Genomic DNA, 13,828 nt, shown 5'->3' on the forward strand with positions numbered 1-13,828 from the left:
AACAGTGGGATGGGATGGGACTGTGGGACACAACAGCAGGGCATCCAGAAACGAATTCCTGTTTTCCAAAAAAATTCCCCTCTTCTAGGAGGAAAATAACAGAATTAAGGTGTTTCCCTTCTCCTCCCACTTGCTTCTGTTGGTTTCTTTTCTTCCCCAAACCCTTGCCTGGGCCAGAGATGAATGGAAAACAGGGACAGTATCCCAGAACAGATCCCCTTCCTGGAGAGGACACCACCCTTGCACACTTGAGGCTCTGGACATGATTTCAGGGAAATGCCTCCTCCCCAAAGCTGTGCATACAGGAACCACGCTCTCCACACAGCTCCTGCTCTTCCCCTCCCAGAGCCACGTGCTTGGGAAGGCTCTGGACACAAGCTTTGCAGAGAAATCAACAATTTAGAAGCTCCTACGAGCACATTTGTGGGTTTGTTCCTTGTTTTTCCCTACAAAAGCAACAGGAAATGACCACACGAGGCACTGGTACCACATGAGTCAAACCAGTTTCTCCTTTATTAGGCCCAACTCCACAGCACTTCCACTGTGACTCAATAAAGGAAGAAGTTATGTCAAGTAAGATTTAAAGTTTGTGTCTCCAAGTGACGGTGTACAATCTGTGGCATCAGCAGAACGCTTGAGTGATCCACCTGGCATAGAAAATAACAGGGGAAAAATAATAAAAAAAAACATTAAAGAAGCAGCCTAGAAGCTCCACAAAGTTTCCATGAGGTCCCAAATGAGTTATTTCCATCCCTTTTACCTTCAAAGTCTTGTTTAACCATGTTAATGTGGTACTGCACTCCCAGCACAGCTGATTCAGGACCCCAGGGCAAGGAGGAGGAAAAGGACTTAAAATATCCAGAATCAAGCACTATTTGCAGCAGTCTGACACACAGCATCTCTATTCTAGGCATAATATTTATAAAAAGAATATGACACTGGTCATCCCCTGAGGAAACTGAGTTAAGAGGCTTCACTTCCATGAGGATTTTTATTTAGGGCTTTATTTTAGTCTGGGATTAGGGCACATAAGGTCTTGCCTATGCTGTCTTTGCCAAGGGGGTTTGGTGTACAGGACTCCCCATGTCAAAAGCCTGGAAAGCAACACCAAATCTTACCAACAAGGTTTATGCTTTGTCCAGGCCCAGTTCCTCTGGAGTGGAGATTCCAAGTTCACTCAAAGTTGGTCTAAGCTCCTGGATAACGTAAGGATAGATTTCCTTGTGGGGTCCTGCCTTGTCCTGAAAAAAAACCCCAAAAAACAAAGAATGGAGTTCCTTCAAAATGGAGTTACTTCAAAATCCACATTTCCAAAGCCTCCCAGTTCTGCCTGTGGCAGAGCAGAGCTCCTCTAGGGCTGAAATAAAAGTCCTGGCTTCTCTGAACTCCCTGGCCAGGCTGGATTCAGGTTTCAAGGAGCTGGTTTCAGGTGATCCCCAAGAGAGCTTTCTGAGCTACTTCTCTCAGTCCTCCAAGAAGCCAGCAAGCTTCGTGCTCACCATGGAGCCACTGATGGTGGTTTCCCTTTGCAGCAGGGAGCACTGCCCAGCTGGCAGGCTCTGGCCACGGGAACAGGGCAGTCCCACCCACCTTTACGACCTCCAGGATGCGCACAGCGCTGGCAAAGTCATTTAACCGTCTGCAGGCCCGCAGAGCCGCGTCGATGATCTTGGGCTCCGGGACCAGGTCGTAGCCCACCAGTGTGTTGATGCCTGTGGGGACAAGGGAACACCAAGGGGAACTTGGAACCAGCTTGTCACCATCTCAAAAGGAGCCCCTTGCTGTCTGCTCCCTTCCTTCTGACAGAAAAACTCAGCACCTTGTCAGGCAGCTGCTGCTGGAAGGATCCCTCTGGCTGCAATTATCTGTTTATGAAATATCATTTTTAAGGCATAATGGGCCTTAAAAGATGAATTCTCCCACTGTGTTGGTCCTATACTGCCCCACACACCTACCCTGGTCCTATCCCCGCTGTGCACACACCCCACACTGCCCTACAGATACCCTCAGCCCTATACCACCCCATAAATGGGGTAAGTTTAATAAAACTTGGCAACTCCACAGCAAAAAACTCCACACAAAAAGTCTGCAGGGAGTTATGGCTGAGCCATCAGCCAAAGTGCAAAGAAAAATGAGCATAGCAGAGCTCAAAAACACTGTCCTTGGAGCAAATGCTACTGTCCCTCCCATCCAGGTGTTAAAATCATGGAATAGTTTGGGTTGAAAGAACTTCAGAGATCATCACGTCCACCATTCTATCATGGGCAGGTGTCACGGACATATTTTATGAAAAATCCTTTTGCTAGGATCTTTTTCTCCTGAGAAGCTGGGAGGCCTCAGGAACGAAATGTAAACATTGATTATCTGCTGCTGTGGAACGCAACAGGTGCATCTGTGATTGGTCTCATGTGGTTGTTCTTAATTAATGGCCAATCACAGCCAGCTGGCTCAGACTCTCTGGTCAGTCATAAGATTTTATTATCATTCCTTTCCTTTTCCTTCCTAAACTTCTGATGAAATCTTTTCTTCTATTCTTTTAGTATAGTTTTAGTATATCACTTTTTTTTAATACAATATATATCATAAAATAATAAATCAGCCTTCTGAAACAAAGTCAAGATTCTCATCCCTTCCCTCATTTTAAGACCCCTACAAACAACACCACAGGCAGGGACACCTTCCACTAGACCAGGTCACTCCAAACCCTGGCCTTGGACACTTCCAGGGATGGGGAATCCACAAAACACCAACTAAAGTTGTTATTTCTGGTCAGAAAACTTCAAGTTATGCTGTTATGCTTCTCTGGTGTCCAACTTACCTTTCCTGAGCTCCCAGGCATCGATATCTGGCTTGTTGAAATACGTCACCCAGCGAGCATCGAATTCTTCATCTGACTCTTGTGACCCCCCGTGAGAGTAGCAGCGGGCAGGAAGCACAGCTGGGTGCAGGAAAAAAGGAACAAACTTGGAGCAAAAGGAACAGAACACTGCTTCAGGCCTGACCAAGAGGCCAGCAGCCATAAAATATGGATTGCCCTTGTTACAGTCAGTCCTGGATGAGGTGGATGTAACTTATTAAATATCGTGGTTTATGTTGTAGCAAAGTGTCTGCATTGGTCAGAGCAGGGCAAAGACACACAAAAACCTACTCTGAAGAGGTTTTCTGGCATTCCTTTTTCTGTAAAATACAGGAATTCTCCCTCTTCCCATAGCCAAGCGAGACTGAGAAGCTGTAACACGCACGTTCCTCACCAACAAAATTCCATGCAATTCCTAGAGAGGCTCTCAAAAGCAAAGGGATGAGAGATATTCCTTCCAACAGGAGGGCTGGAGGAGGAAAAAAACTACCACAAGATATCTATCCAAGAGAAAAACTTGGAAAAAATATTGCATTAATATTTGATAACTAATCACAAAAGCAGATTGTATGCCAACACACAAATTAGTCAGACAGGCTCATTGTTTCTTCACTCAGCACCATCACAAATTTTGGTTTTTTGTATGAACCTGTGGTTTTTTACCCTACAAAGGTTGGAAGAGTTTTCTAAGGGAACTACAAGCCTGGTGCTTCCTTTCCCCACTGCTAATCTCACTCCACTAATATTTGCAGAGAGGTCACTCACCAGATACGACCTTGGAGCTCAAAGCTCTGCTTCACACAAGTCAAATTTAGCTCCTGACTTTTTCTTTCTTAACCCAGCATGAACCACTCACAGCGATCAACTACAGGGTTTTATTTAAAAACAAAACAAAAAAAACCCAACACCACAACTGGGCTGTAGTTTTGCTGATGTATTTCTCTTTGGTTTCATTAATGGCAGCTTAATTAGCAGGCAATTTGCTTTTTTAACAAAATTTAACCTGGTCCAACATTTCAGCTGCAATACTGGTTTATGCAATGAAAGCATGAAAATAGCTTTATTTATTTTAGCTATGGAAAAGTAAACAACAGGCCAAGACAGAATTAAAATGCTCTTTTGGTTCCTTATGGGGAGATTCCCCCTCCTTTCCCCAGCTCCAAAGCAGACCTTTGACCCTGCTCTTTGCAATAAATCACCTGCACAGCTGAGCTCAGAGCAAGAGCAGGGCTCTGGAAATGCTCCTGCTCCCAGGACACTGCTGAAAACCCTCCAGGTTTCTGCTGGCTGAAGGAGAATCCTTATTTTTCTTACACAGAAAAAAAAAAAATCCTGCAGAAAACCGGCAAATCTCAGCTGGAGAAAAGCCTAAACTGAAGCGCTCAAATACCATCTTTAAGTCAAAATGTGAAGTCTTTCCTCAACAAAACCATTCCCTGGATCCAGGAGGCAAATACAGACCATAATTAAAGCTCTGCCTTTCCAGGGTGTGTTTCTCAATTGCTGCTCTGTTTCTTTTCCACATTAATGTTTATTTCTGTACCTGCAGAGTCCCTGTGGCCTGAGTTTCAGCAGGGTCCATCAAGGTCACTGTCACACACATGACGTTTGTGTGACAGCCAACCTATCCAGGCAGAGATCCCCAGCTAAAAGAAAATCCAAAGGGCAAGCACCTTTGCTTTGAAGCGAATTAAACAGGAATTAAGCATAAAATTACCTAATAAGAAACACAAACGTGTTCAAGCTTCTCTGTGAGGGCAGAATTGGGCAGTTTTCTCCAGTAATGAGCACGTGTGAAGAAAACCATTAATTTACTGAAAATCTGAGAACGAGGAGCCCAGGGGAAGTTTTGCAGCCACAGAACTCCCCTGCAAAAGGGTGGCAGCAGCGTTAAGTGGGGTGTTTGACACACAAAAGCTTGGAAAAGAAGAACACGGAGCCTGCTGGAAACAAGGCCCAGGAGCAGCCGGGGTTCGGCAGCTCAAAGGAACAGCGAGCAAAGATTTTAGTGGATTTAAAATAACAAAAGATCAAAGGTGTTGAGCAGCACCTAAGAAATCCTGTGCTTATTATTTAAAAAGACGCAGTGACAAGTTCCCTACGGCAGCCGTTGAACTCACACGTGCCGCAGCAGAGGCACACACAAGTCTCCGAGCATTACTAGTGTCTGCTAATTAGGTATTAATTGCGATGAAGAGGTTAATTAGCTATTAATTACGAGGCACAGGCAGTGCATTCTCTGCAGCCTCCGTCCTCCAGCCCTGCCACCCTGGCCACCATCACAGAACGCTGCCTGGGGCTGGTCCTCCTACTCTCCCTATTAGCTGGGGCGTTAATACAATAAATATAATTAATTGGGGTGTTAATTAGGAGGGTGAGGGTTGGCGCGGAGCTGCCGCGGAGCCAGGGCTGGCCGGCGCCCCGGTGCTGCGGAGGTCACCGCCGCCCTCCATCAATGTCACCTTGGCGGGGGGCGCAGGGAAAGCGCCGCCGCCCCTCGCTGCAGCCCTCAGGCGGTGCCCGGTGCCCGCTGAGGCGGTGCCGGCGGGGGGGTCCCGGTGGCGGCGGCCGGAGCGGCGGGGGCGGCCCGCGCTAGGCCGCGGGGTCACCGCAAGGACGCGCCGGGCCGCGCGGCCTCGCTCCCCGCCGCACCGGGAACCCGGGCGCCAACCGCGGCGGGAGGGACGGAGACGAGTGCGGCCGCTCACCTGCTGGGCCGGCGGGCCGGCGGACGGCGGCGCGGAGGCCGGAGACGGCGCAGCGGCGGAGGAGAGAGGCGCTGGCGGCTAGCATGGCGGCGGGCTGTGAAGGGGGGAGACAGCACCGGCAACCGGGGGCGCGCGCCGCTGGCTCCTGCACCGCACCGGGAGGGAGGGACGGAGGTGAGGGCCGGGGGGGGCCGCTGAGGCGGGTACGGCGGCGCGGCGGGGACGGAGCGGGCGCGTGGAAGGGCGGGAGGCCGCGGGGACGGGCTGGGGGCGCGGCGGGGACGGACAGGAGGCGCGGCGGGGCGGGACCGCCGCCATCTTGGGGCGGGGCTGGCCGCCATTTTGTGCGTGAGGGGAGCGGCCATCCGGGTCCCCTCAGGTCGCCGATCCGCTTTTCGGGAGTGTTTGAGCTCGTTTATGAGGGGTTTGAGCTCGGTTTGGAGGGGTTCGGGCTGCTGCTGCCCCCATTTAGCCGAGTCCGCGCAGCCCCAGTGCAACTTCCCCGTCCCTGTCAATGGGCAGCCACCGCACTCGGTCCCTATGAGGGGGATGGCCTCAGACCGGCTCAGCTGCCAGCTCCCCAGTTTTCTGAGGGTGTCCCTGTCCCCTCACCGGGGGCTGCTGCCCTCAGCTGCCATCGCACCGGCCCGGGCACGAAATCGCCCCAAAACTCGTCCCTGGGGCTGTGCTTAGCACTGCTGCACAAAACCACAAAACCATCGTGATTATTCCACTCACTGTGTCCCCCGGTATCGTCACCATGTTTTAAAATTTTTTTCAGTAATTTTTTTTTTCTCATGTAGGAAGCCATCAGGCAGCAAAGCAATGAGGGTAAGATCGCCAGCGCTGCCTCTGTGATTAGAAACTACCTGCCGATGAAATCCATTAAAAACATCTTGTGAATTAACAAAAGGAGAAATAAGTGGCTTTTATTCTTTTTTTCCCCTTGCTGAGAGAAATGTGAGGTGGCAGCAGTGGAGGTGTAGGGCTGTTCATGTTTAACTGAGTGGCTCTCACAGTCTTCAGGCTCTGATCAGGGTGTCTACAGAGGGACTTATGATTACAGGGTTTAAAATTAATTTTATTAGTGATTTTTGATGCATTTGGAGTAGGTGCCTGTACCCGGTGCTACTGTGTGGGGTGGAGGGTTGATCTTGAATGGGGTCTGCACTGAAGGAAGGAACTGGGAAGAGCTGGATGGGACAGAGCCCAAAGCTTTACCATCCCCAAACCCACCAAAAAATGATCATTAACATAAAAAAAACAGTTGGAAATTAACGTTCAAGTGAAAGGAATCAATCTGCAGTAGGACAGATAAGCACGAGCCTCTGGCCCGAGGAGCAGCTGCCTGCTGAGGGAGATAACAAGGTCACTGCCTCACAAAACAGACCCTGCTTCCTCCTCTTCCTCCTCCTCTCCTTTCATTCCCGCTCCCAGCCAAGCAAGCCCTTGACAAAGAGAGAACGCTGACTGTCCCTGTAGAGCGGGAGTGAGGCAGGGAGATAAGGCAGCTGCAGCCAGAGAATCCCTCACACGTGGATTTTGGGAAGGTTTTGCTCTTAATACTGATTAATTCATCCCGCAGTGCTGCTGGGCAGAGGGAACCAGGTGGATCAGGGCTTGGCATCCCATAACCTGTCCCCCAAATCTCCCCTGTCCCCACTGGAACTGGGGCTTTGCCAGGTGCTGCTGTGCTGGCACAGGAGACCCCAATCCCATTCTTCCAAGGGACAGAATTTGGCTGGGATCCCCTCGTTGTGAGCTGGCAGCAGCCTTCACTGTGCTGATCCATGCCACAGCCAGCAGCCAAGATGATCCCCCCCTTTTCCCATAGACATATCTCAACTATTTCTAAAGAGCTTTTATTTTCCATTCATTTCTCTTTACCCCAAGGAAGTAGCAGGGATTTTGCTCCAAAGCACTTGGTAGCCAAGGCACGACCCCAAAACCTCCTCATCCTGTGCTGGGCACTGCATCCAGTCACAATAACCCCCCACCCAACATCCCACTGCCCCCAGCTCCCCACAGCGTGGTTTCCCCCCACTCCAGACCAGAGTATCCGACATGGATTTATTTCCTCGTGCTGTCCCACAGGCAGGCAGCCCAGTGCAATGCTCGGCTCTGAGGGTGCAGGAGGGAGCACCCCCTGTGCTTGTTTTTTTGGGATGAATCACAGTCTCACAGGATGCTGAGCCTGGCATTGATAACTCCAACAGCTCCTCAGCAGCGGGTTTGATAATGAAGGTTTTATTCCAACAAGCTTGGGGCAAACCCATCTCTCCTGATGGATGAGGCGTTGCAGTGGGGAGCGGTGGTGGTGGTCCAGGCACCCCTCGGCTCCCTGGGAGTCACTGCAGGATGTGGCTGGTGGTCACAGTGTCCCTGGGTTGCTGAATTAGAGGTCACCAGCTCCCCCCCCCACATGCTCACCTGCTTCAATCCATAACCAAGACATGGTGGGTTTGACCCTCACGCCAAATCTGGGACCCCCATCCACAGGGGTCAAGGAGCAGCAAGTGGGGACAGGTCAGGGGGAGCCTGCAGCCCACCAGTGACCCCGGAATGAGTGGATATTCCTGCCTCCATACCTGGCAGGTGGGATGGGAGGCACTGGGCTCAGGGGTCCTGCTGGCCAGCGGTGGTCCCCGTGCCCCTGGGGCTGTCAGACTCCTGTACCTGCAGCTTCTTGGGCAGCAACTCCTCGCAGGGAGGCGGCAGCGGCCGCTTCAGCCCCTTGCTGGAGGATCCCAATGTGTCTTCTCCTGCCTCGCTCCGGGGCTCGGGGGGCTGGTATCCGCTCTGGTTGGGATCCAGGGGGTCCCGGGACAGCAGGATGCAGATGGAGGGGACGTTCTTGTGGACAGTCAGCTTCTGTGCAGGTCCATCAAGCGGCGGGTCCTGGCTCTCCCAGACCTCCAGCACGGTTTTGTAGCGTACCTTGGTGACCTGGTGGAGCCCTCCCAGCTTGCGCTTCATGATCTCCACGCAGGTGATGGTCTTGGTGACCGCCCTGCCGCAGCCGCTGAACACGATCTGCCGCCTGCCCTTCAGCTCCATCTGGGCCATGGCGAAGTTCATCAGGTTCCTGATCTTGCTGCCCTCCTTCACTTTCATCTCCACCACGTCTGGGGGCAGATCTGGGAAGGGTAATGGCATCTCCTCCTCCGAGGTCCTCACCCTTCGGAAGTTCTCCATCCTGGACTGGGCAAGGGGCTTGGCTCTCCCTCCTTCAGCAGCCATCCTTCACCTCTTCCCGGTGGATGCACGCAGGCTCCTAGCCCCCCACAGCCATAGCAGGGCTGACCTCGCTGCCCTCCAGCCCAGCCCTGCGTGCTGCAACCACCAGCCCCTTCTCCTCGGCTCTCCAGGGGCTGGCAGCGGGCTCGGTGGCAGTGCCAGAGGCTGTCTCCTGTGGGACGCAGGGCTGCAGGATCCTCTGGGTGCTCCCAGTTGTTCCCAGCAGAGATAACAGCCGGCTCCAGCTCTCGGTGATGCTTAGGCTCCTCCGCTCCCACTGCAGCACTCGCTTCTGCTGCTCTTTGCTTCATTCTGGACTTCAGCAGCCCCCAGAGCTGTTCTGTGTAATTAGCAGATCCTCCCCCTCTCCCTCCCCTTCCTCCCCTCCTCCTCCTCCTCCCCTGCTCAGCCGCCCATCCCAGCACCCAGCTCCTGCCTTCATCCCTGCCAGGCAAAGGGAAGGGCAGGGAACCCGGCTCTCTGTCCCGGAACAGAGAAGGGAAGGAGGGGAGGGTGGAAGGCAGAGGGAGAAGCTCACTCTTGCCTTCATAATGTTCCCAAAGTCCTGCCCCCTTAAAGAGAACCTGGTCCCTTCTCTCGGCGCTCGCTCCTCTCAAGGACACCCTGTGCTAACTGCAAATGTCACCCTGCCTGCCTGCCCTGCAGCATTCCCAGAGGGATGCGGAATCCCAGCCACGCTGTGGCCGGGGATGGCACAAAGATGCAGCAGGTACTTCGGGAAGTACTTTGGAGTCTGAGCTCGACCCTTAGAAGCCATGAGAGAAGCCACTGGAACCCGCAGCCAGGAGAAAGCCTGGCAGATGGCATCGAGTGTGAATCGAGTGTGCCAGGGCTCTGCTCCCCCCAGCACCCTGCAGCCTCAGCCCTGGCTCTGCCGGCAGGGAAACCTCTCAATTCCCAAAGCTCCGAGGAGCAGATGCCGTAGCAGAGCTGGTTTTCACGGGCAATTTCTCTCCCTCTCCCCTGCTCCTCCTCCTTCCCCATCCCTGTCCCTCATTCACCTCCCAGTGTGGAGCTGCCCACTCTGGGCTCACCATTACATGTACTGGCAACAAATCCCAGAAAATCCCTGTTACAGGCCAGGAGATGTCCCCTTCCTGCCCCCAATCCCTTCCCGGAGCAGAGGCGACGTCCCTGCCCCAGGCTGGCCCTGTGCCCGCCCCTGTCACCTGCCTGTCCCCTCCCGCCCCGCTGGCCGGGAGGATCATTGCACAGTGGAAAGACATGTGAGTATTGACTTGCAGTCAAATCTTATCGGCCTCTGGAGGCCCCTGGATTGGTTTCATTCTTAGCAGGGCTTGAAAAAAATAAATAAATATATAAATAAATCGATCCCATGTCCGTGGAGGTGAAGGCAGGATGTGGCTGTCACCTCCTATCCAGGGAGGATGCCACATCCCTGTGGTCCCCAAAGCAGCTTTCTGTGGATCCCACTGCCTAAATGGGGGTGGATTTAGGACACCCCCCGCCAATCCAAACACTGGATTGGGGTCTGGGTGGGTCTGAGGGTGGGATGGGATGGGATGGGATGGGATGGGATGGGATGGGATGGGATGGGATGGGATGGGATGGGATGGGATGGGATGGGATGGGATGGGATGGGATGGGATCCTCCATCCATAAGCAGTGTGCTGGCAAACCCCTGTAGATGCAGAACATTGTTTCCCAATCCGTCTAACCCTCCCTGAGGCTCCTTGGGCACACAGAGGGAAACTGAGGCAGGGCAGGCAATGCTCCCAGGCTCACCCCCAGCACCAGATCCAGGCTTTGAGCATTCCCAACTCCCTTCTGGTGCTCTGCAGTAGCGAGCAAACCTATTCCCTGTGCTCCCACCTGAATTCCTCACTGCTATGAGACAAAACAATGACATTTCTCCATCTTTCCATTTGACAACAATTCGTGGAATCTGTGCAGAAGGCACTTGGTTCCTTCCTTGGGCAGGCAGGGATGAATTAAACCCATCTGGGAAAGCTCTGCCTTCAAAATGTGCTAAACCCCTGAGGAAAAAATGGGGAAGGATTTTAGGGACTGAGAAATCCCTCAGGGTCGTTATCCAGGTAGCCTGGGAGGGCTACATGGACACAGAGGGCTGACAGCTCCGGGGCTCTGGGCAAGCCACGTGAGTTCCTGGTGCTGGCTGAAGCATCCAGCCCTTCTTTCCTGGCCCAGAACCAGCTCCTGCCTCCTGTGGCCCATTTTCCATGGCACTGTGGCGCTTCCCCACCCTCAAATGATGGAAGCAGCAGCAGCTTCTCCCCCCCTCCATCACTAATTGCTTCTTAATGAACTCTGCCTATCACAGCCTCCGAAATGGAGGAGGGAGAGGTGCAATCACAGCAAGGCTTCCAGAGGGTGCATTCCCCCCAAGGCCAAGGCTGTGCTGGGAGCAGGGAGGGCATTAATGACGGGGGCTTATTTTCCCTCTGCAGCGCTTAAAATGTAAATGAAATTCATTATTAGCAACTCTGTTGCTAATTACCATCTGAAGCTATTCATTAGCCTGTCAGCTTATTTGTTGGAGGACAACAGAGTGGATGGGTTACTCCAAGCCAAGGAATAGCTGAAATGAGCTCAGTGGGGTGGGAGAGGAAAAGCAGGGATGGGGGACAAAGGCACAGACAGCTCCAGCCATGGGGGGTCAGGGAAACAAAAGCTGGGAAAGAGAATGAGGAGTCCTTTTTAAAATGGAGAAAAAGCAAATGGGAAAGGCAGGAGTGATGAAAAAAATAAGAGTAAAAGAATTACACACTGAGTATTGCCTGTCTGTCCTTCTTGAGCAGCCACTGTGGTTACAGTAGGACCCACCCCCAGGGAGTGGTTTCTGCTTCCCCTTTCCCATTACAGTTTCTCTCTGAGCATTCCAGTGCCATCCCAACCCCATGCCAGAGGATTTCCAAATCCCTGTGGGACCCTCTTGCCTGGTCCCAACCCCACAGGAGGTGTGAGCTTGGAAGAGCCAAGAGGAGAGCTGGTGGCGGCAAGAATGGAGAGGGCTGCTGGACACAGCACAGAGCCCAGACAAACCTGGGAAAATGGGGAAAAAAACCCAGAAACATATTCCTAACAGAGATCAGGGCATCTGGAGAGGAGCAGTAACCTGAGCCCCTGTCCTCCACCTGCCCTCTCCATATTTTCTTTCATGCGAGGTGGCCGTGCTTGGGAAGAGGACGGAAAGTGGGAGCATCCGATACAAGGAAAGTCTGGGTGCCATCGCCCATCTCTGCGTCACATCGGCGCGGCTCAGGTCTCAGCCTCTCATCACGTTGCACTCAGCAGCAGGCTGATGCCAGCGTGGATTGTCACCCTGGCAAAAGGGGTGCAGAGGGACCTCCAGGATGGCACAGCTGCAGGGATGCCCTGTCCCCATCCCAATCAGGGTCCTGGAGCTGCCCCCTGAGGATGCAGCCCAGGGTGCAGAGCTGTGCCAAGATGCCAGAGGAACCCTTGGAGCATCCTGGGGTGGCACCAGCTCTCTGCTGAGGTCTTATCCCTACCGTAAGCAGAAAATTACAGAGCTCAAGATAATCCTTATTTTGAATAGCCCGACAGTAAAAGAAAAGGGAAAAATCCCTTTCATAAGACAAATCCCTTTGCAGAGCTCCAGCATGATAAGCAGAGGGATGTTTTAAGGACCCTGAGGGCATTAATAAACCTGAATGTTCCTCACCAGCCCCACCTGGGACCCCAATTCCCCCCCACCCATGGCCCAGGAGCTCTTTTTAAGCTCAATCCAGGGGTCTCAGTCCTAGTGTCAGCTATGTCAGGACTGGTCTCTGGGTCAGCTGCAGCTGCTCTGGACTCCAACAGACTGACCCTAAACTGGACCTGTGGATTGATTTCCTTGGTTTTGAAGCTGTTTTCTTGCTGGGAATTTGCTGCTTGATCCAGCCTTTTCTTTGGCCCTGCCCTTCCTCCCCAGCCTGCCCTGCTTAGGGAGTGTGGGATGGGCAGGGAGGCTTTTCCCTGTTATCCTTTGGCTCTCCAGGCATTCATTCCCTGGGAAGGAGGGGAGCACACATCCATTTGATTCCTGAATATCCCTGACTGGAAAATCTGCAGGCAAACAGGAATGTGGTAGTGCCGAGGGCAAGGATCAGCTCTGTAGGTGACCTTTCCCAAAGCCTCAGTGGCATGGGAAGGTGCTGAGGCAGCAGAGATGCAGGTGGGGAGGAAATTTAGATGTGAGAAAGCTTGGAGAGAAAGCAATAAAGGACAAGAATCCAGCCCCAAATCTCCAGTGTGCTCAATGCCCAGAGGCAGAGCCAGAGCAGCTCTCCAAGGCACTGAGCATCCCCAGTGCTTGGCAGGAGTTGGAATCCATGATCCCATCACTGCCCCCTTTCCTGCCCTGGGGTCCCTGCTCTCTGAGGGCATCAGCTCAGGCTCCAAGACCCAGAGAGGGCTCAGAGTGGACAGCTGGGCCCCCTGCTTTGGGGTCATCTGTGGCACGCTGGTTTTCCTGCTTCCCTCTATGTTACCATCTGTGAAGCAGGCATTTTCCCTGATTCTGCCAGGTTTCCTTCCTTGCATCCCCACAGCAACGCTGTTCCCCTGCTGAAGGGGTTTGGCCACCAGGGCTCACTGGTGGAAAGAGATTTTGCTGCTTCCTTGCCCAGCTGTTCTCATCTTCCCCTGGTGGGATGTTGTCCTTGCTGCCCCTCCATGACCCTTGAGGCTGGACCCTGGGAAGGGAGGATGATTTAGCTGTCCAATAAAGTCATTTTCACATTTCACTGATATTCTCACAAGCTCTAAGGCAGGGGGGCCAAGTGGTGTGCACTGAGAAGAAGGGACACAGCCTGTGGAGCTCTCAGGCTGATTTGGGATTTATATCCCTGTTCTGTCTGTAAATCAGTCCAGTCCCTTCCCCTGCCCTCCACATCCCAACCTTGGCATCACTGGCAAAAGCAATTAACATGTCCTGTGCCCTTAATGCAATCCATTCATTAATTACTGCTCCCAGAATGAAGCACATCAGGGTATGGACGTGGAGTATCCCAAAACT

At 52.8% G+C, this 13,828-nt stretch overlaps 2 protein-coding genes across 2 annotated transcripts; both read right to left on the reverse strand.

Moving 5' to 3' along the window:
• Positions 1–491: 491 nt before the first annotated feature.
• Positions 492–5,824, reverse strand: LOC131089062 (cytochrome c oxidase subunit 5A, mitochondrial). The gene is made up of 5 exons (XM_058033581.1): positions 5,566–5,824; positions 2,819–2,938; positions 1,591–1,712; positions 1,119–1,241; positions 492–647 (listed from the first exon to the last, which is right to left on the reverse strand). Exons 1-4 carry the CDS (start codon positions 5,648–5,650, stop codon positions 1,128–1,130), a joined length of 441 nt encoding a protein of 146 aa, XP_057889564.1. The 5' UTR covers positions 5,651–5,824; the 3' UTR covers positions 492–647; positions 1,119–1,127.
• A 1,783-nt stretch (positions 5,825–7,607) lies between these two features.
• RPP25 (ribonuclease P and MRP subunit p25) lies at positions 7,608–9,147 on the reverse strand. The gene has a single exon (XM_058033483.1). It carries the CDS (start codon positions 8,803–8,805, stop codon positions 8,182–8,184), a length of 624 nt encoding a protein of 207 aa, XP_057889466.1. The 5' UTR covers positions 8,806–9,147; the 3' UTR covers positions 7,608–8,181.
• Positions 9,148–13,828: the final 4,681 nt, after the last annotated feature.

Source organism: Melospiza georgiana, chromosome 13 (assembly GCF_028018845.1).
Source record: "Melospiza georgiana isolate bMelGeo1 chromosome 13, bMelGeo1.pri, whole genome shotgun sequence".
Taxonomy (NCBI): domain Eukaryota; kingdom Metazoa; phylum Chordata; class Aves; order Passeriformes; family Passerellidae; genus Melospiza; species Melospiza georgiana.